At 48.7% G+C, this 23,417-nt stretch overlaps 1 protein-coding gene across 13 annotated transcripts in view; it reads right to left on the minus strand.

Annotated features, from left to right (window-relative positions):
• The window catches only part of TBC1D22A (TBC1 domain family member 22A), a 414,723-nt gene that overhangs the window by 157,351 nt on the left and 233,955 nt on the right, over window positions 1–23,417 (minus strand). For all 13 annotated transcript variants that reach the window (XR_012418607.1, XR_012418608.1, XR_012418606.1 and 10 more), the window contains one exon: window positions 14,301–14,376. Coding sequence is in view for 10 of the 13 variants with exons in the window: in XM_065521728.2 (XP_065377800.1) it covers window positions 14,301–14,376 (76 nt within the window). In the remaining 3 variants the exon portion in view is untranslated. The remainder of the gene's footprint in view (window positions 1–14,300; window positions 14,377–23,417) is intronic.

Here is a 23,417-nt window from a genome sequence, read left to right on the forward strand (position 1 = left end):
ATTACGGAGCTTTTCTGCACATGCAGATTATCTATTCTATGAATTAAAAGGGCAGTAGGATAAGGATTTGAGATCCTCAGGGAAAACAAAAGCTATGGAGAAAACCCAAAGGATATCATAGACATCTGGAGATGAAAATAACGGAGAAACTGCTTTAAATCCCCACTCCAAACATCCTCTTTAAGCAGGGGGGCGTCACCCATGAGCTATATTGAAGCAATGTGAAGCCACACAGGCTGCTGGAGCCCTGACGTGCAGGCTGCTCCATTAAACACTTTATCCCTTAGTTCCCCAACATTTGCTGAGGCCACTCTACAAACTGGGCACTGGTTACGGGGAACATCGGGATGAAAACGTAGGCATGTGCTCAAAGCCAAAAAAGAAGGAACGACCACTCCTCATTTCGAACGGGCATATTCGACCTTCTCATCTCCTCCCACTTCTCAGGGTCATGAGGTGGGCGGGGCACCATAAGGCACAAGACACTGGTCAGGAGTCCCAGGAGGAAGCCTGGGGGAGTGGAGGTGGAGGGCCCGACCACAGGCACAGCTAAAGGCTGGTCAGGAGCCCCAGGAGGAAGCGTGGGGAGTGGAGGTGGAGGGCCCGACCACAGGCACAGCTGCAGGCTGCGGCTCCTAAGGAAACCCCGGAGCAGAGACAGGCAAGCCCCCTGGGCCCACAGGACACCCCAAGGCTGCTCAAGTGGGTAGGAAGGAACAGGGAGGGCTCTCTCCTATGCACCAACCCAGATGGGCAGTGCCGGAAGCAACCTGGAGATAGTCTAGCCTGCGGGAAAGCTGAGATCAGAGATGGGCAGGACTCTGAGCATGGGGGTGGGGCCCATTTACGCACTTGATGGGGCGGTTACGAAAGGTCAGCACAATGAAACAGACACAGAGCTGAGAACAGTGTCCCGTACACTGCAGGCACTTCATCAGCGCTGGCTGCCATTATCGTCATCATTACCAGCAGCAGCCCAAGTCCAGAGTCAGGGACCGAGGCTGAACTAGAACCCAGGTGTATATTCCTAACACATTATTTTGGGGATTACATGAAACTTCTATTTCTTTGATTTTTGTTGTTGTTGTTGTTCTATATAACGCATCCCTCTTCCCAAAAAAGGAACAAAATATCCATTTAGAGTTTCAATAGAAAGCACATTAAATCAGCTTGACTTAAGAAACTCAGGACGTCCATCCAACAAGAGAGCAAATTCCTGCCTGGGGTAGCCCGGAACGCAGGCTGCAGACAGGTTCACGAAACGATTTCAACAGACAGTGACAAGCAGAGTCACCTGGTCACAGAATAAACAGCCATGTTCAACTGTCAAGGCCTGTAGGCAGAAGGCCCGTGGGGACCAAGACCCTGCCTGAACCAGGAGACCAGGAGCACAGGAACGCAGCCCTCGCCAGCACACACAGCGTGCCTCCCAGCAAGTCCACACACACCCTAGATCTCACATAACAGCAACTACGCATGTGCCTTGCCAATTGTCATGTCCTTACGTCTCACATGAAATATCACTATCATTTCAAATGCTCAGATCAGCCCTTCCGGAGCCTAATGAGGACAAGAGCCGGGGGAGGGAGCCTTGCTGCCTGTTCCCCGGTCTCGGCTGCACTGCTGATTTATCCTCCGCTCCTCGGCTGCTTACTTTGTAGGGGTAATAAAAATATTTCCACCTGGGTGGTAATAAAGCTGAATCTAGTTTCCTAGCTGTAACTGAATTCTATCTTAAAAGAGTAAGTCAATTTTAACCTTACAAGGTAGTCAAGACAACTTTCAGAGAAATTTCATTAAAATCACATTTAATCTGAATTAAAAACACAGGAAAAGGAAAATGTTCAAGTACATAAAGCCATTTCCCACACACAGGTGGAACCATTCTCCAGTGCCACGTTTTGGCATTTTCTTCCTTACGGGTGAAAGTGTAAGATATGACTCATAACAATGGCCACCGTCACCTCGGTGCCACTGATGCAGACTCAGCCAGTGTCTTCCACTCCAACTGACCTCCCTGGGGGCTGGATAGAGGAGGCTGCCTCAGGAGCGGGCATGGACAGGGACCTTGGCAGCTCAACAAGGTCCAACGTGGGAGAAGCAGAGCCCTTCAGACTAAACTTCCAACACTCAGCCCCACCATGGACCCATCTGTTGTACAATTTGTTGATGGTGATGATGGTGAAGATGGTGATGGTGATGAAATGATGATGGTGATAGTGATAATGATGCTGATGATAGTAATGATGATGGTGATGGTGATGAAATGATGGTGATAGTGATGATGGCGGTGACGGTGATGATGATGGTGATGGTGGTGAAGGTAATGATGATGGTGATGATGGTGATGGTGATGAAATGATGATGGTGATGGTGATGATGATGATGGTGATAGTGATGATGATGGTGATGGTGATGATGATGGTGATGGTGATGATGGTAATGATGATGGTGATGATGGTGATGGTAATGATGATGATGGTGATGGTGATGATGGTAATGATGATGGTAATGATGATGGTGATGATGGTGATGGTGATGATGGTGATGGTGATGATGGTGATAGTGATGATGATGATGATGGTGATGGTGATGATGGTGATGATGGTAATGATGATGGTAATGATGATGGTGATGGTAATGATGATGATGGTGGTAGTGATGATGATGGTGATGGTGATGATGGTGATGATGATGGTGATGGTGATGAAATGACGACGGTGATGGTGATAATGGTGATGATGGTGATGGTGATGATGACATAATGATGGTGATGATGACATGATGGTGGTGATGATGGTGTTTATGACGCTGGTGATGACAATCATGATGATGGTGATGGTGATGATAATGACAATAATGGGTACTAACACTGCATAAGAGTTAAGTGTACCAGGCAGTCCTATAAGTACTTTTTTCCCATGACCTCACATGCGTGGGGAAACAAGGGTTAGAGTGGGGACATTCCTCACAAAGCCTATCCTCCAGTATACAACAGAGCCAGAAAGTCAACCCAAGTCTGCCAGCTTCCAAAGTCCACGCTGTTACCCCACAGAGCAGAAGAGTAGATTAGAATAAGCCAGAAATTTCTGAGAATTATTTCTAATAAGTCCTTTCCTCCTCTAACCCACAAACTAGTCCACAAACCAAAATCTCCCATTGTTGCTCCTGGCCTGACATTTTTGCTGTCACTCAGCCACCAAAACGTAAGGAACGAATTTCCTTCTAACTTCCCACTGGGAGGTCAGCCTGTTCCTGAGGTTTCTACCACTTTACAGGCACCAGCTTGTTTGCTCTGCATGGAAGAAGGGACAGAAGGCTCTCCCGCCGCTCTCAGCACCTGCACCCAGGCCTCACTCCAAGGGGCCAGCACTGGCTGCCCTGATGTCATCAGGAAGCACCCTGGGCAGGAACGGGCTGCCTTCCAGATGCAGCCTTGCCCCTTACTGCAGCCCACTGTTGTCCTATCCTTCCTGCAGATATGGAGCAGGTCAGGGTTGGGATGCTCCGCACAGCAGGTGGGCAGAGACACTGGACACAGAGGCTGCCTTACAAACCAGCTCCACAAAGACTGGCCCTGAAATGTGGATCCAAGGGAGATGTGAGAAGGCCCTGTCCTGGTTCAGGTCCCAGACAGGATCTCCAGGCCAACTCTATGAAGGAGCTCTATACCTGGGGAGAGCTGGCAAGTTCCAGTTATCTGCATCTGCTCCCTCCGGGCTAGGAAATGAATGGAGAGGACTGAGAAAAGGCACCTGACCCCAAGATGCTCCATCCTCAACCCACAGCACACTGAAAGCTCCACACAGAACAAACGTAACAAACATTGGAAGGATCTCATTTTGTCAGCAGTCATCTATCACGAACCAGTATTCTGGAGTAAGTCCTTCACGGCCATTTCAATGGACAAAATCCAAATTTGCTGGTGTTTTTAGGTGCCCTTGATTATAAAGCTTCAAAGACTCAATTTCAAACAGAAAAATGAAGAGTCCTCTTTTCCTTCCCTCATGGCATTATTTTGATTTGGAAAATCTGAAATATTTGAAACTTGGTTCTTCTGCTCCACCTGCCCAAGACATGAGTCATGCTTCCTGCTAATGGATGATAATGATGATCATTTCTTCCATGAACTGTATCTTGGTCTAAACCCCACACTTCCAAGCTGAATGCCAGAGCTTCCCCAAAATTCCTATGTTGAAGCCCTAACATGCAGTGTGGCTATATATGGAGATGGGGCTTTTAAGGAGATGATTAAGATTAAATGCGATTGTGAGGGTGGGACCCTGATCCTACAGGATTAGTGTCACTATAAGAGATGGCAGATAACTCCTGCTTGCTCGCTCTCTCTCCCATTGCCATCCCTCCCCCTCCACTGCCACTCCCACAGACACCTACCCAGGAAGGGCTCTATCTACATGTGAGCGAGAAGGCAGCCTTTTGCAACCCAACCGTAGGGGAGAGCCCTCACCAGAAACCAAAGCAGCTAGAACCTTCATCTTGGACTTGTGGCATCCAAAACCATGAGAAAGCCAACTGTGCTTTAAGCCACCAGCCTGTGCCTGTGGTATGTTGTTATGGGTCCAAGCAGACACAGGCCATTTTATCTCTGGGGCAGCAAAGTCTCCCGAAGGGCTCCTCTGCCTCTCCCACGGGCTCCTACAACGCACCTGTCACTCTGTGACACTTACCAGTCACTGTCGGAAGCAGTTGCCTGTTCATCTGTACAGTCCCCAGGCCACCCTGCTGGAAACGCTCTGCAGAGGTGCGGGACACAGGTCCTGTGCCTGCCCAGTGCCCTAGGCACAGCAGGCCAGCTGTGGCACGCTACCAACCCACTTCAGAAGTACTCATGATGGCCCCAAACCAGGAGGAACATCACAGAAAAAAACTCTTCAGGGACCCAGGAGCTTTGGGACCCCTGAGTTCAATGTGACAGTGACATCCTTCTGGGATTCCGAGAGCGCCTTCTTGACTTTGGCCTGAAGAAGGGGCTGCCCGCAGACCCCTCCCAGCAGGTGTACCGCGCCATCGAGCACATGGCACAGAGTCCTTCTTGGGCTGGCATCTGGCTGTTTCCTGCTTACGTGTTACCGTCCCCAGTTCCAGGCTCTCTGAAGCCCAAGGTCCTGTGTGACAGTTGTTTCAGGCTTCTCACCCTTGGCTCAACCCAGCAATACGTCCTCCTACCTCTAAGCACCATCAAGAACTGGTATGGCTTGGCACAAATGAAAAGCAGCCTGCCAGGGAAGGTGGCAGGAGGGCAAGAAAGGGTTTTAGACAAAGAACGGTCAGGAACAAAGGAAGCACCAAGGCAGAGGCCTGAGAGCACTGGCTCTGGTAACCCATGGCTTAGGGCTGGAGAAAGAGGAGCAGAGGGTCTGGGGTGCAACTGCCACTAGAGCAGGGGGAGAAGGAACTAGAGAGGAAGAAATCGCAAAGCTGATTAAGGAGCTGAAAAACAGAAATAAGAAGCTCCTACAAGGTCGGATCAATGAGGCTGCCATCCTGGGTGCCCTGAGACAGCCACAGAAGATGTGCTGTGGACGCAGGCTCACAGCCTAAGGTCTCAACACCCGGGGTCACCGCCAAGATCCAGCCTACTACAGGGAGGTCCACCTCCACCTGACTGTGAACACATTCACCAGAGCGGTCAAGAAGTCCTAAGCCAGGCTTTCAGGAATAGGAAGCAAGAAATGTGCCAGAAACTGACCAAAACTAAGGAAGGGTAGCTTCACTTCAAAGCCGTCACTGGGTGAGCAGCCTCACCACAATGCCTGCACTGTGAACAGTCAAATGAGAAGAGTTTATTTATAGCCCAATCGAAGTCCTTGGCCACCAACAAGAATCTGTCCTGGAGGAGACAGGGTGGCCCTCCTCTGACACATCAAGCAACAGAAACGTGTGACCAGTGTCAACACATTCCCCAAGAATATGGGAACATAAATGGCCTCAAACGCAGGGACCATATACCAATGAGATAAACCGTATCTAAAGTGGGTGTGTCCAAATATGTGTATGTGTGTAAAGACATATGTATAGGAGTGTGTGTGCATGTATAGGCAGGTGTGTATATGGGACTCTGTGTAGGTGTGTGTGTATGGGGTGTGTATACATAAGGGTGTGTATACGTGCATACATGTGTCTGTGTATAGATGTGTGTAGGAGGTGTGTGTGTATATGGGGGTGTCTGTATAGGCATCTGTGTGTAGCTGTGTGTGTGTATATGTGGGTGTCTGTATAGGCATCTGTGTGTAGCTGTGTATGTGTATAGGGGTGTCTGTATATGGAGAGTGTGTATATAAGGGGGTGTGTGTGTATACTGGACATGTGTGTAGCTGTGTGTGTATACGGGAGTGTATATGTATATGAGGGTGTGTGTATAGACGTGTAGGTATATGTAAGTGTGTATGCGTATGTGTATATGGGTATGTGTGTGTACAGAAATGTTTGTAGGGGGTATGTGAGTATACAGAGGTGTGTGTGTATATAGGTTTGTGTATATATGTATATGCATATGTGTGTAGGAGTATGTGTGTGAATACAGGGGGTGTGTGTTACAGGCATGCATGTAGGCATGTCTAGGTGTGTGTGTGGGTATGCGTGTGTATGGTGGGTGTATAGGCATGTGTGTATAAGGGTATGTGTTAAAGGGTATGTGTATATATGTGTATTGGTGTGTGCATAGGGGTATGTGTGTACAGGCGTGTGTGGGGGTGTGTGTACATATGAGGGGTGTGTTTGTATAGGCATGTGTGTAGGGGGTATCTAATAGGAGTGTGTGTATATGTGTATAGGCGTGTGTAGGGGGTGTGTGTATAACAGTGTTTCTGTGTATATATGAGGGGCATGGATATGCAGCATGTGTGTATAGGCATGTGTGTATATATGAGGTGTGTGGATATACGGCAGGTGTGTATAGGCAAGTGTGTAGAGTGGTATGTGTATATACAGGCGTGTGTTTGTGTATAGATGTGTTTTAAGAGTATGTGTGCATACAGGCATGCATGTGTATATGGCAGGTGTGTGTATATGGTGGGTGTGTACAGGCATGTGTGTATAGAAGTGTGTATATATATAGCGGTGTGTGTGTATAAAGGCAAGTGTGTGTATGCATATATAACAGGTGTGTACAGACTTAAGTGTGTGTGTATACAGGGGTGTGTATGTAGGTCTATGTGTATATGGCAGGTATGTATATATAGGCGTGTGTGTGTATATAGGCACTTGTGCAGGGGTGTGTGGGCATATGTGTATAGCATATATAGCAGGTGTGTATACAGGCATATGTGTAGGAGTGTGTGTGTATATAGGCATCTGTGTGTGTACATAGAGGTGCGTATGTAAGTGTATGTGTATATGGCAGGTGTGTGTATGTATGAGGGGTACGTGTGTATACAGGCACGTGTGCAGGGGTGTGTGTATAGGAGCCTGCGTGTGTATATGGCAGGTATGTGTATAGGCATATGTGAAGCAGTGTGTATAGGCATGTGTGCAGGGTGTGTGTGTATATGGCAGGTGTGTGTATATAGGGGTGTGTGTAGGGCTGGGTGTGTATACAGGCATGTGTGTATATATGAGGGGTGTGTGTATATAGGAGTGTGTATATATGTGTATGTGGCAGGTGTGTGTAGGGGTGTGTGTATGAGGGAAGTGTGTATACAGGCACGTGTGTAGGTGTGTATGAATCGGGTGTGTGTATCAGTGTGTGTATATAGGGGTGTGTGCAGCGGTGTGTATGTATGAGGAGTATGTATATAGGCATGTGTGCAGGAGTGTGTGTATAGGAGTGTGTATGTGTATATGGCAGGTGTGTGTATAGGCATCTGTGAAGGGATGTGTGCGTGTATGAGTGTGTATATACACAGGCATGTGTGTAGGGGTGTGTGTATAGGGGTGCATATGTAGGTGTGTGTATGTGTGTAAGGCAGGTGTGTGTATAGGCGTGTGTGTAGGGGTGTGTGTATATGAGGCTATGTGTGTATACAGGCATGTGTGTAGGGGTGTATGTGTATATAGGGGTGCATCTGTAGGTGTGTGTATCTGATGGGTGTGTGTATATAGGCGTGTGTGTAGGGTGTGTGTGTATACAGGCATGTGTGTGTAGGGTGTGTGTGTATACTTTAATTTCAGATAACACATTACATTTAAGGCAACATTCTTGTCATCTGCAACCTCGGGGAAGAAAGGGTAGCCTGGAGCTCAAGCCTGGGACCGAATTCCACTTCACCCCACGCAGAATTCACCCTTGGAGGATTACCAGATAAATACAGAAGACTCAGCGAACTCTAAATTTCAGCGTGTGCCAAACACTGCTCAGGGCGTACTCATATTAAAAAAAAGTTCACTGTTTATATGAAACTGAAGTTTAACTAGCGTTCTCTATTTTTATTTGCTCAGCCTGGCGCCCCTAGCCCTTGGAGGTTCCAGGGGTTAGAAGGTAGAGAGATCTAGTTGTTCCCAATTTTTAATAAAGAGAGGCGAAGGCACAGTTTGCAGGAGAAAACTCAGAAGGCACATGGCTGTGGTCCATCCTACACCCCCTAGGTGGCCCCGGCAACGGCTTCGATGCTGTTGCTGGGAAGGCTTTGGGTTGCTGTTCCTTGCAAGCTAAGTTCAGATCAGCTTAGCAATGACCAGGTTTTGCCAGCAGCTCCTCCTGACCCAACGTGAGGGTAGAGCCCACCAGAACCAGGGCCCCAGGGAACAGCTCTGCCCACTCCCCTCGTCCATGGGTGCCCGGGCACCATCACTGTGGCACCAGAAACAATCCATGAGCTTCCCTTTTAGGGCCAGTGTCACCCCCAATGGGACAATTCTCTGATCTGCAGTGCAGTTGTTTATGATCTGATCTTTAAATCTGAAAAAATCGAGAATGGACATAATCAAACGGACACATCTGCTGAGGTTTCAAATATTCTTTTTAAATATTGAAGTAAGTTCTCCATGGTTTTTTAATCAAAAAATGTAGCAAATATCTCATTTACACAGACATCACCTATGTCACAAAAGATGCATGACCCTGAGTCCCAGGTGAGGCTGGCCCCAGCATTCAGACAGAGGGGCTCTGACTCCAGCCTTTGGAAAGGCTAGGGCTGAAAGCCCACTTTTCTGGCCATTCTATCTTGGGGGGCAATGAGGGATCACGTGATTTCAGAGGTTAACATCACATGTAACAGATGTAACAACTAAACGTACAGGAGACATCATTAGGATTCACTGCAAAAACGTGGAATTTCAAGTATGTGTAAGCGTTCTCGATGCGGAAATCTCATCATGAGATTTACATGTTGAAATTCTGTCAGTTGGAGAGTAAATGTACATTTATTATTACAGTAGCAAATTACTAAATAATTGGTGTGAACTGTTGATTTTACATACCAAATCCTTTGCTAAGTAGGGAACAGACTGACAATTAATACAAATACTGAGAACATATTAGCTAGATGATTGTAGAATGAACAGTGTATCCTCTTTAAGCCTACAAATGCTTAAAAAATTTTAAGTAACACAAGGCAGGATAATACCGATTAGATGACATCCTAATTCTATTTTTTGTGGAGTTGCTGGACACATGCCCTATTCTAACATAAAACAAAATAAACTTTAAGACTTATACTTAATTTTTAGTTATTTAATTCCACTTAGCCATGAGCCTTGTTTCAGTAATTTTTCAGAAAAATTATTCTTCCTGAAGAAAAATGCCAAGCCCTTAAAATATTCCAAAAGATTATATAAAAGAATTAAATTTGGGGTAAAACTCCAGATTTATACTCTTATCTCTGAAGTCCTTTCTAGGCTGGTGCCTGTGGAGCTTGGCAGCACTTGCCACCAAATACTCACTTAGAATCATGCATAGGTTCTTGGAAGCTGTGACCTGAAGCAAAACGACATATAATGAAACCAATTTTACCGCAGGCTGATTGATAGAATAACAGTTAAGTTCCAATGGCATATTTCTGGCCACAAAAACATCATCCAACTCTGTGTGTGTGTGTGTGACGGATTTCACTCTTGTTGCCCAGGCTGGAGTGCAATGACGCGATCTCGGCTCACCGCAGCCTCCACCTGCTGGGCTCATGTGTATGGGTCATTGTATTTGAAAAAGCTGTTTGGGGTTATTTAAAAAAAAAAAAAATTACAATTTGAGTTGTAACTTCCTCCAAAAAAAAGATTTTGTGTTGCTTCTCGCTAGCATTTTGGGGAACTCCAGTACAGACTCACCATAATTAAGGTTCAAACAATCCAGGTCCTGTCAGGTTGGAACCTAGATTTTATGAGGGTGTATCACTTCCGCTTTACCCTCACGTGTCACTATTCTGGGTCTCGGAAACTATATGGGCATTTCTCAGATCCCTATCCTGACTAAATGGGTTGGATCCAAGCACTACATGAGGCATCCAAACTACAACTAGCTTTGGGATGATTTCTTCTGCATCAGGAAACACACACTCAGAACAACGGGGGCTTTAGTGCTGGACATACCTAGCTGGGTCCTAGCACCACTCTGGCCCAGGAAGTCCTTATTTTGTAGATAGCAGTTCAATGCTTTTAAGACATTTATTTTTTTCTTTCTTCTTTTTTTTTTTTTTTTTTGAGACGGAGTCTCGCTCTGTCGCCCAGGCTGGAGTGCAGTGGCGCCATCTCGGCTCACTGCAAGCTCCACCTCCCAGGTTTACGCCATTCTCCCGCCTCAGCGTCCCGAGTAACTGGGACTACAGGCGCCCGCCACCTCGCCCGGCTAATTTTTTGTATTTTTAGTAGAGACGGGGCTTCACCGTGTTAGCCAGGATGGTCTCGATCTCCTCACCTCGTGATCCACCCGCCTTGGCCTCCCAAAGTGCTGGGATTATAGGCGTGAGCCACCGCGCCTGGCCTCTTTCTTTTTGCTTTGTTTGTTGGCAAAAAACGAACAAACAAACAAACAAACAAACAAAAACACTCTTATCCAGTGGGAAACGTGGTTGAAATTATCTAGCCTGCCACGACTGAAAATGCATGTTCCGGCCAGGCACGGTTGCTCACGCCTGTAATCCCAGCACTTTGGGAGGCCGCGGCAGGCGGATCACGAGGTCAGGAGATCGAGACCATCCTGTGAACAGTTAAACCCCATCTCTACTAAAAATACCAAAAAATTAGCCAGACGTGGTGGCGGGCGCCTGTAGTCCCAGCTACTCGGGAGGCTGAGGCAGGAGAACGGGGTGAACCTGGGAGGCGGAGCTTGCAGTGAGCCGAGATCGCGCCACTGCACTCCAGCCTGGGCGACAGAGCAAGACTGTCTCAAAAAAAAAAAAAAAAAAAAAAAGAAAATGCATGTTCCTCCTACTCTCACCTTTTTCTTTCACTCCAAATTCCGTGGCTCCAGTCACCCTCTCTGACTCTGTGGGAGCTCCTACAGTGTCTGTCCCGAAGGGTACAGGGCATTCCCGGGGAGTTTCGCATCCACGAGCTTGCCTCTCGCTTTACTGCCCGCCCAGCACACACCCTCGAAGGCTGCTGCCCATCCTCCTTTCCACGCGGCTTCCATTACACACACAGCCCTCTCTCTTCATTCTCAGCACCTTCGTGTCTCCACGGCAGACTTTTTCTAAAGGCTTAGGGATGACAGAGAAGGGTCACAGTACTTCTCAAGGTAAGAAGAAACTACTCAGCAGTGCTTCTGAGAGATTCTTTCGCAACTCCTTACCTCAAGAAAACGAGAGTGATGCGGCCCTCTTCCGATCTGCCCTCTCGCCCCTCACCAGGCTTCCCTCCATCCCCAAGACCTCCCCATCCTCCAGCTCTCTGCTGGCTCCTGATGAGCCCCCATCCTCACGCCACCACTGCTGAAATTCCACTTGACTTTGCAGAGCAATTCAGCTCTTTTCTGAAGTATTCCCATCTGGGCAATGTCCGCAAAACCTCTCCATTCTCAACCAGTCCATGAAGATGTTTTCCTTCACCGAATTATCAAAATTTTCTGAAATAAATGCTGTCCTCCTAAAACGCAGAAATGAGGAGACGCGTTTTGTTTTTGTTTATTTGTTTGTTTGTTTTTGAGATGGAGTCTCGCTCTGTCGCCCAGGCTGGAGTGCAGTGGCGCCATCTCGGCTCACTGCAAGCTCCGCCTCCCAGGTTCACACCATTCTCCTGCCTCAGCCTCCCGAGTAGCTGGGACTACAGGCGCCCACCACCATGCCCGGCTAGTTTTTTGTATTTTTAGTAGAGACGGGGTTTCACTGTGTTAGCCAGGATGGTCTCAATCTCCTGACCTCGTGATCCGCCCACCTCAGCCTCCCAAAGTGCTGAGATTACAGGCTTGAGCCACCATGCCCGGCCTGACAGGCTTGTCTTTTTTAAGCAATTTTTTCTTCCTAGAATATTCTCTGCCCTTAATAAAATCTTTACAATCCCTGCAAAACTTCCAACCCACAAATCCTTCCTCTAGGAGGCAAGTGATGAAACCGGGGAGGGGAGCTTCACATGGTCAAGGCCTGCAGATGCTTCTCCCAAGCTTGCTCAGGGTTGATGGCTCCCACCAGTCTGAGAGCTCCAACGCGAGAAATTCTATTTACTGCTTTAGCAGCCTGGGTATTCTTATTTTGAGGCCATGATAGAAATTCCTTAAGGTTTCATTAGAAGAACAGGAACAAGTTACACGGTTTAACCTCTTTACAGCAACACACATCTTTGTCTGTTGTGAAGCACCGATCCTTTAAACAAAAAATTGCCATATGAAAATGGCCTACTCAGAGGCTGTGCTGAAAATAAAAATATGATTTACTAAAAAGTACAGATTTCGTTGGGGTTCCTTTGGTTATTGTTGCTGCTCTTTTAAACAATCATCCAGCAAATCCGCAATGTGCTTCTTTCTAAACCACAGCACCAGAGAAAATCAATTCAAGTATTTCCCAAACTGCAGCACTGGAACAAACGAGCACTAACCACAAGTTTCTAACCTCCAAGAAAACATGAAATATGCTTTCCAAGGGACACAAGCAGGAAAGGAAGAACCTGCTAAGAACGTGTAATTCACATCTACTGCAAATCATATTTCAAAGAGCTCAATGGGGCTGGGGAACACTTGTGAAAGTGCTGGCAGGGAAAAGAATCCAACTGTACCCAAACAAGACCTCAGGATGCAGCGTGCGATGAGCGCCCAGGAATGCACTGACGGAGGCAAAAACAGTATTTTTAACAGACGATAGACTGAAAAGCAGCTAAATGTAATACTGAAAGTATTATCAGAAGAGCTGCATACAACTTCCTGATATGGAAATTAGGTAGCAACCATCAGACACAGAGTTAAAAATCAGATTCAATCAAGGAACAAAATGGAGTTTGTAATTTGTAGGAGTCCACTTTAGAATATCACTCAGCAGTTTCCCAAACCGAGCGCCTTCCCCGTGAAGACTGCTGTCACGGCCTTCCGTGCTAAAGGCGCAGGGAGGGAAAACGGCGCGGTGACCTGCGACGCTGAGCGGGCAGGACCCTGCAAGGCACGTGGCCAGGGCTAAGTTTCCAGCAAAGTGCAGTTTCTCTCCACGTTGTGTGAAATAATTTGCCAAGCGTGCGTAGAACTCTTTGTGGAAGAGCATGTCTCTCTTCCATAGCTCATCGCTGACCAGCTGGTATCACAAATGCAGGCCTGGTTCTGCTTGGCATCACTTGCTTAATGCTCTGTTCAAGAATTTAACAAACTATCGGGAGAATATGCCTGGAACGGGCAAGCATTATCTCTCAACTTCCATTTAATTAAACTCTGCTATTGTAATATGACAGTCAGCACATCGCAGGGGGAATTATTTTAAAGATGAAGGTAAAGAGTATTTCAAAGCCCCCACTTAAACATGAAAGCATAATCTGAAACTGCCTGAGCACACACTGTCATTTTTCTGTAATATTAAAGATGTTATTTCCAGACTCAGTAATTAGTTAGATTCCATGGAGGATTATTCTAGCATCCTTGATAGAAAAATGATGTACAGAGCCAGGGAACAGAGTACCGAAGGACCACCATAAACAACCATCTGTCACCTAGATGGTGACAATCACCAAGCTTAATAAGGAGTGAGCACTGCCTGCTTCGGGTGCACACTCACTACTCTCCTGCAAAGCGAATGTACTGAATTCTGATGATATCGCCTTAAGAAGAAGAAATAAGAGCAGCTTGCGCGCCAGCAGCTGTCTCAGAAGGATGCCCATGAGGGATCCTGAGCAGGCCAGGATGCCACCGGCGGATGAGGACAGCACCCTGTCCCACCGAGGGCTGGGGGCCACCTCCCCCTTCCCACAGAGAGGGGCTGCACAGGAAGCTGGCTTACCATCTATCCGGCTCACGAGTTCTTCTAACATTTTCACTTTCATTTGAATTCCAGGTTGGGCAAAGGTGTAGTTATCCTAAGGAAAAAATAATAATGTGAATCATAGGCATATAAAATAAAACACACTTTCCAAAAGGGAAAAAGGCAGCTGGGATAAAGAGAACAGCTTGATAATAGGACGAATTCACAAGCAGATTTTATCTTGAGAAACAAATAAGCGGACGCGCACTGCACAGCACAGCCCCTCACGGTGCCGCCGAGTGCTATTTTGAGAAGGGAAAGTCCAGTATTTCCCGATGTCAGGTGATGAGCATGCACATCTCAGGGAACACTGACTGGTACGTTTCTATTTGTAAACGTGAGACACTTATATCTAAATTGAAAATCAGGCATCCAAGTGCATAGCTCATTGACCAGAACAGTCTTTGGGAACTGACCACCTCGCTGGCCACCTGGACCCCGAGCACTCAGCCCTGCTGGAAGCCAATGGCAAATGTGCCCGGCGCTGACAGCACCATCATCGTGGCCACAATCCAAGTGCTGATGACATGATGCTGAAAACAGTGGACATGTGGCTTTACCCTCGGAGATATAGTTGGGTGAACTCAGGTTAAGTTCAGATACTAACAGAAGAAGGTCTGCATAGCATCAAAGGGAAGGGGGCCTGGGCAGTTTCAAGTCAAACAGCCCAGGAATGGGGCCCCAGCTCTAGGACTCAGGAGCTGTGTGACCCTGGCAAGTAACACAACCCCTCTGGGCTTCCGTTTCATTACCAATAACATGAGAGTAATAACACTGCCTTCTAGGACTGTCTGAGGTCTCAAGGAAATAAGTAAGTGGAATGTGGAAGAGATTTCAAGACACAGTAGGTACCGGGCGGTGACAGGTCTATTACTCCTGTGTCACCACCTAAGAGAGCACATACAAGACACTGGGGGGTGCGGCCAGAGAAGACTGGTCACACTGCCTCATCCCACAGCAGGAACACAAAGAGGCAGCTCCCATCAACAAGAGAAGGGCATTCCCTATGCAGGCTGCCCTTTGGGCCTCAGCCAGTGCTCGGGGGCATTTTCAGAAGGAGGGTTTCAACCAGACTCGTGGTTAACAGACTTAATCTGTACCCAACAGCAGTGAATGTGGAAAGCAGAATAATAACCAGCCCCAAAGACGCCCAGGTTCCAATCCCTGGAACCTGCGGATGTGCTGCCTTACATGGCATGGGGAACCAGGGTTGCAGGTGGAACTAAGGTTGCTAATCTATGAACCTGTGCAGAAAGGAGAATCAGAAGGCAGCGAAACGACGGGTGCTGTGCCTGGGGCTCCTGTGGGTTCCGGCCTAGGCTTCTAACTCTTTAGTGAGCACACAGGGCCTCTGGCCCGGCCAGCACTGGGAGATGACTGCCTGTGGCAGCTCTGCCCTCAGGGAATGACACTGGGGATGGCCCCAGGAGCCTCAGCTAGGGGAAGCCAGGCAGGCCACTGGCCTCAGTAAGGGCACAGGTAATGCAGTCTTGGTCCGAACAGGAGGTGTTGGGCACAGGCAACTGCAGCTCACCAAGCGGGCTCAGGCCACCACGCAGGTACTAGCTTGCAGAAGGCAGCGTCAGGGCAGCCTCTCCGACAGTGGGGGATGATCTGCTGCCTGTGCGCCCAAGAGGGCAGGGGTCTGCAGGCACCACCTGGCAGGACGGAGGTGCTAGCTTTGCGTGACAGGGGAGCAGGTCTACACGGGCAGTTGTCCACATGGCACCCGACATTCAGAGCCCAGGAGTAAAGTGGAAGGACTGATCTGGACTTGATACTGATACCCCTCTTCCATAGGCTCAGGACTGGAAAACGGTTCGAGAACAACGTTCCTGGAGGTGGTCAACCAGGCAGGCCTCCCTGTGCTGTGAGGGGACGCAGCCACAGAGTGCACAGAATCTGCAAGGAAGGGTGACGGGGCACACAGCAAGGGTGTCAGCCCTCGGGAGGCCCCAGTAACGTGGAAACAGCACTCACAGAACCCCCAGCTCCAGAACCCAGGAGGGGACCCCAGGTAAGACAAGCGTGGAGCTGAGTGACTGCTTTCGGGCCAGCAGCATTCCCAAGTCTGGAAAGTCGAATGTGAACACACACAGCCAGCACTCACTACGTTTCTCTCTCTCTCTCTCTCTCTCTCTCACACATGCACACACACACACAAAGCGCGCGCACACACACCCGCGCACACACCCAGAGCACACGTGACATCTTCTAACAAGAACAGGCATGGCGGCCGCTGTGGCCCAGAACACAGAAAATGCCTACAAGGCACTGAGGATTTTTCTGTCCCTAGAAATGGAAAATGAGCCGAGTCAGACCTGCCCGCTTGCTGAGGGATTTCTCCCAGGTGGATTTCAAGTGACGGGCTCTGGATTCCAAACTGTCACATCTCTGTGAGGGCAGAACCGCGAAAACTCCGTTTGCCACCTTCACTTAGAATGACGCCAAGGCCCTCTGGTGACCCTGGGTGGCAGGAAGGATGGGCTCCGGAGAGCGGATCTCTGCAGTGACTGCTCCGGGGCCTGGGGATGATCTGTTTCCTAGATGTCGTGGGCCGATTCAGGGATAAGCTTGGAGGCCTCCTGAATTTGGCTGTCCAAAATACGGCGTTTAATGGGCAGGACTTTTAGGCCTGAAGGAGCTGTGACGGTGTCAGTGAGACCCCGGCACCTGTCCAGCTGAGATGGAGCCGCAGCAGCAAGTGAAGGACAAATTGTGAGCTTTCATATATTTGAAATTTAACAGGAGTAAGAAATTTTGGCTCCAGACTTGAATTCCTTTGACTGTCATCATCGTTGGACCTGAACTTGCAGTGGTTACCCTTTAAGACTGAATTTCTCCCCAGAGACTGGACAACAGAAGCAGATTTATGTTAACATTTAGGGCACACTGTGTGTTGCAAGTTTGCATCATGTCGTGGAGGAATCCCGACGAGCCCGGCTGAACAATACAGCCGCACAGAATTAAGGGTGAGAAGTAAACCACAGAGTGTGTGGCCGCCTCCAGTACAGAGAGGCCTTAGGATTACTTAATGAATGTCCTATTCTGACAAATTCTGGAGCCGTGGGGAGCACATTCTAACCACCCCACTGGTCTGTCCTGAGGGACTGTGATCTCTCCCACTCCAAGGGAGGCCACGCCCCCGGCTGTCCAGGGCCCTGATGGTTATGTGAATAACAGACAGACCTGGAGTCAGCGCCAGGTGGAGGGAGCGCAGCTGCTGCCTCTCCTGTACTGGCTCTATTCCCAGAAATGCTCGCTCCACGGAGGCTAAAACGGGGAGAGGCGAAGGTGGGTTCAGTCCCTCGCACTTCTCAGAGGTTCCACAGCAGGCGGGCAGGGCCCGGCCCGCAGCGCCGGCTCTGATGGGGTGGGCGAGCCTGATGGGTCCTGGGATCGGTCAGCCAACTCAGTGGCTCTCCCACTAAGACAGGATCTCAGGCTCTCGAGCAGAAATAGTTATTATTTGGCCTCCATCTGCGACAACTTTATTTCTCAATTTGTTCAAAACCCAGGTAGGGAAGACAGGTTCTCAGAAATCCAAACAATAAAAAAGAATGGCACTGAGAGCCCATAAAGTAAAGGTCTGCATTTTGAAAGAGAAAAGGTTTGCATTTTGGAAGACCTGCAAAGACTGACAGCTATGGCCTTGGCATTCTGGCTTCAGACTAGGGGCAGAGAAGACCAGCCTTCAGAAGACTGCAGCACGGACCCCCGGCCCCACCTCCGGAGGGCGAGACACCAAGGCTAGAGCACGGGGCGGGGGTCGGTCTGGGCCCTCCTGGCTCCGGAGGTGAGCCCAGGCTGCAGAAGGCCCCACTCAGTGGCCAGGAAGCCTCCAAGGGCACTCTAAGGAGGCAGACACCGTGGCCAAGGAACCCAGAGCCAGGCGGCTGAGGAAAGGAATGACTGAGACCACCCCATGGCCCTCCCAGCAGCCTGTCCCGGGGAGGCACTGACTGCCCGGGCCCTCCCAGCAGCCTGCTGCCCGCAGGCTCCACCAAGACCCCTGGGCAGATCACGGGCTCTGTCTGCTTAAGGCCCAGAAATCAGATTTGCCCTCAGGATACCCCAGCCCAGCACCCCGCCTCCCACACCTGGCCCCAGATCACCTGCGCTAGTGAACGTGCACCTGCGCTAGTGAACGTGCACCTGCGCTAGTGAACGTGCACCTGCGCTAGTGAACGTGCACCTGTGCTAGTGAACATGCACCTGCGCTAGTGAACGTGCACCTGTGCTAGTGAACATGCACCTGCGCAGCAAAACAGGATCTTGTAAGCAAAAATACTCTACGCTTATAAAAATATCATTAGTAATAATATTAACATTATTCCCTTCATAAAAAGTAAACACGCATATCCTTTCCAATTGAGATCGTGTGTCTTTGAAAAGGGATATAATTTACAAAACGTATGAGTCAGAGGGAAGAAAGGAAGGGCTGAAGACAATGGCCTTTTGCGAAATGTTTCACAGAAGGTAAAGTCTGTGAATATAAATTTTTTAACATGCTCTCAGCTTGCCTTACACCTGTTGCCATTACAACATCACACTCCTCCCAATAACAAATAACACTTTCTGCGCTTTTCGGAAGAAAAGTAGAATAAAATTTTCTCAGGGAGCATTTTAGGGAAGAGTTGAAATATAAATTCCTATCAGCTCAGCTGGAAGTACCAGGAGGCAAACCTGCCAGCTCACGGAGAAGTTACACTCCTCCTGCCTCTCTGACAAAGGGCTCTTCCACCTGGACCAGGATCCAACTCCCCACAAAGTCCAGCCTCCTCTTTCCAGGCTAATCTCACCGTAACACAGTGTCTTCCCCACGCCGAAACCAAATGTGCCTTCCGCACACAGGCCTTGACCTGCCTCCGAAACAGCTCGGGAAGTCTCTTCTGCAAGCCACGGCCTGAGAGACCAGATTCCTTCGACTCTTAAAAGACTCCCTTCCACGTCCTCTCAGGGGCCCCTGGCCACCAGCCCTCAACACAGAAGCTGGGCTCTGATCACGCAAGGACAGAGCTAGGACGCCTCCTGTCACAGCTGCACTCCACTGTCAGCCATTAATACATTAAAGCAGTTAATGCACCAGTCCAGCAGAAGGCAGAACCACATCAGATACTAGTTCTTTCATCTGTTCAACAAACACTGAAAGCCTCCTACGTGCCAGAAAATCAAGTCCTGAGTATCGATGTGTGCGAAGGAGTCAAACACGCAGGCCTGGGAATGCCATCCCCGGAGAGTCCTGCTTGCAAGGCCGGTCCCCGGCGGGTGCCTAGAATGTGGGTTTCGGGAGAGTTCCCACCATTCCCTGACCGATCTGGCTGACTCGGCGGGTCTACACTGTGCAGTGTGGTTCACCCTGGGCACCTGCTCTCCCCCTAGGAGGCTACATTTGGGCACATGCCAAGCAGAGAGTGTCCGTATGCCCAGTCCCCACTAACATTCTCGGTGCTGAGTCTCTAATGTGCTTCCCCAGTAGGCACAGTGTTTCGGACAGGTCGTCCCAGCCCCATGCTGGAGTGATCCAGTGTGTCCTGTGTGACTCCGCCAGGAGAGGGCTTGGAAGCTCACCCCACTTCCTCTGGACTTTACCCCTTGATGGAGTCTCCTCTGCATCCTTGCCCTGTGAGGAATCACAGCCACGAGTGTGGCTCCGTGGGGTGGCCTTGGGGTCCCTTGACACAGATGGGGAAAAGTAGACAGGTAGACAGGGCCCTTCTGTTCACAGGGATGACAGTCTGGCAGCTGAGCCAACGTTCACCACATGCCAGGCAAGTGCACATTTACTGCTAACGAGGACCTGGGTGGCCACACCATCACAGCACAGAACCAGGCTGGGCCTGGAAAACCACTTGGAGGGTGTCAGGCCTGAGCAGACATGAGAGAGAGAGTTCAGGCACCATGCGACAGAGCCCCGGCGGCCCGAGGGAGCACGTCACATCCCAGAAATGAAAGAGGCCAGGGCAGCTGAAGGGCAGTGAGGAAGCTGCGGCTAAGGTAGGAGGAGACTGTTCCGAGGCTGGAAGGCCATGTCCGAGGCAGCGGCGAGGCTGGAAGGCCATGTCCGAGGCAGCGGTGAGGCCCAGGCAATGCTCTCAAATGCAGGTAATGAAATGCAAACGGGGGCCACTGCAGGTAAAAGATTTGCATCACAGAAAGATGATGTAGAAACAACGGAATGAGGCCAAAGAGGATGCAGGGGTATCATTCATGAGGCAACTGCCGTAATCCAGGCAAAGTGACCACACGCGCTTCCCACGGAAGACAAAGTCAACCCCAACTGTCCTCACTGCCTTCTGCTGAGCCGACTGATCAGCTCGTGCACCTGAACGTAGGACTTGCCATTTATTCCTATTAGCTCATTCATTTGATTGGTTCCCAGCTGGCAATGCAGGCAGTTGAACCCGTTCTGAATCCTGATTGTGCCTTCTATCACATTCGCTGTCCCTCCCAGCTGAGAGGCACTGGCTAAACAGATCCCCTTGACGTCTTCACTGCAGTCTCTGCAAAGAGGAGGGAAGGGCAGGGCCGATGACGGGGCTCTGCAGCAGCTCTCAGAAAGTGCCCTCAGAGCACAAAGGTGTCAAATTCGATGAAGCCTTGTTTAAGCCCCTGCTTTCCTACCTGCCAGGTTCATTTCTCTGATCTCCTGTGTCCCCATCTGTGAAATGGAGAGAGGAAGAGCTCCATTGCAAGGGTACAGAGGGTATTGAGTTACTGTGTCTAAAAGAACCTAAGACAACATCCATACAAAATGCAAACCCAACCTCCCCCCAATTCTGCACCTTCCATGACATGTCGGCCACGAAACAGTGGTTTAAGGCTGAAGGCTCCCAACCCAGCCAGGCCAGAGGAACCAGTGCCTCTGTAAACCACCAGAAACATGGCTGTCACTTGTCTTCAGACACAGACCAAGCAGCAGAGTAAAGCGGCCGCACCAGCAGGAGGCGGCCATCCATGGTCACTCCCAGATGCACACTGTGAGGAGCAGAGCCGTCATGAACGCCGGCGCGGGAGGGGGACAGCCAGTAAGCCAACGAGAAGAGAAGCAACCGTAGCACAAGCAGTCGGGCTGGAAAGGCTCCAACTGCGGGATTTCAACCAAGTCACATTCTGGTAAAGGCGAAACTATGGAGACAGTAAAAAGCCCAGGGGTTGGGTGGAAGGGGATGACCAGGCAGGGCACGAGGGTGTTCAGGGCAGGGGATGACACTGTATGACACTTTCTTGGTGGACTCGTCACTGCACACCTTTCAAAACCCACACCTTTCAAAACCTACAACACAAAAAGCCAACTCTGGTGTAAACTATGGACTTGAGCTGACAATAATGTATCGATATTGATTTCTCAATTGTAACACATATGCCTCACTAAAGTCACTGAGGGGAGATGCTAATCGCAGGGAGGCTGGGGCTGAAGGAGGACGCTGAGGAACGCATGGGGCCTCTCCACCTCCTGCTCGATTTTTCTGCAAAGCTGACACTGCTCTAAAAAGCCAAACTCCATTAATTTAAAAAAATACTCAATTCATCCAAAGAAGGTAGGGAAAAAAGAACAAATAAGAAAAGATGAAACAAATAGAAAATAAATAGGAAAATGGCAACCTAAACTCCAACCATATAAATAATTAGGTTGGACAGATCAGATGAATATATATGTGTGTGTGTATATATATGTATATGTAAAAAATATATATACACACATATATATGGTCTAAGCACACACTAAAAAGTTAAGAAAGCAAACTCCAAGAATAAACTATCTACAAGAGTATATTTTAAATAAAACATATATTTCGTGACCAGGCGCGGTAGCACATGCCTGTAATCCCAGCACTTTGGGAGGCCGATGTGGGCAGATCCGTTGAGCCCAGGAGTTCAAGACCAGCCTGGGAAACATGGCGAAACCCCATCTCTACCCAAAAAATATAAAAATTAGCCAGGTTGGTGGCACCTATAGTTCCAGCTACTCAGGAGACTGAGGTGGAAGAATCACTTAAGCCTGGGAGACAGAGGTTGCAGTGAGCTAAGATCACACCACTGCACTTCAGCCTGGGCAACAGAGTGAAGCCCTGTCTCAAAAAAAAAAAAAAATATATATATATATATATAGACACACACACACACACACACACACACACACACACACATATAATATACACACACACACACACACACACACACACACACATATATAGTGACTCTGTTTCACATTTTGGCAATTCTCTTAATATTTCAAACTTTTTCATTATCATTACATCTTTTATGGGGATCTGTGATGAGTGGTCTTTCATGTTACTATCGTAATTGTTTTGAGGCACCACAAACCACGTCATGTAAGACAGCAAACTTAATCAATGAACGTTTTGTATGTGTTCCAACTGCCCTGCTGACCAGCAGTTCCCCATCTCTCTCTCTCTCCTCAGGCCTTCCTATTTTCTGAGACACAACAATATTGATATTAGGCCAAGTAAAAACCCTATAATGGGTTAAGTAAAGAAAGAGTTGGACGTTCTCTCACTTTAAATCAAAAGCCAGAAAGATTACGCTTGGTGAGGAAGGCATGCAAAAAGCTGAGACAAGCCAAAAGGTAAGCCTTTTTTTTTTTTTTTTTTTTTTTTTTTTTTTTTTTTTTTTTTTTTTGCCAAGCAGCCAGGTTGTGAAATGCAAAGGAAAAGTTCTTGAAGGAAATTAAAAGTGCTACTCCAGTGAACACACGAATGTTAAGAAGGCAAAACCGGCTTCTTGCTGATGTGGACAAAGTTTCAGTGGTCTGGATAGAAGACCGAAACAGCTACAACATTTTCCTAAGCCAAAGCCTAGTCCAGAGCAAGACCCTAACTCTCTTGAATTCTATGGAGGCTGAGAGAAGTGAGGACGTTACAGAAGAAAGGGTGGAAGCTAACAGAGGTCGGTTCATAAGGTTTAAGGAAAGAAGCCGTCTCCAGCGCATAAAAGTGCACGGTGAGGCAGCAGGTGCCGAGGGAGAAGCTGTAACACATTCTCCAGAAGATCTAGTCAAGATAATTGATGAAGGTGGCTACTCTAAACAACAGATTTCCCTGGAAGAAGACGCCATCTATGACTTTCATTGCT

The sequence above is a fragment of the Macaca fascicularis genome, chromosome 10, assembly GCF_037993035.2.
Source record: "Macaca fascicularis isolate 582-1 chromosome 10, T2T-MFA8v1.1".
Classification (NCBI taxonomy): domain Eukaryota; kingdom Metazoa; phylum Chordata; class Mammalia; order Primates; family Cercopithecidae; genus Macaca; species Macaca fascicularis.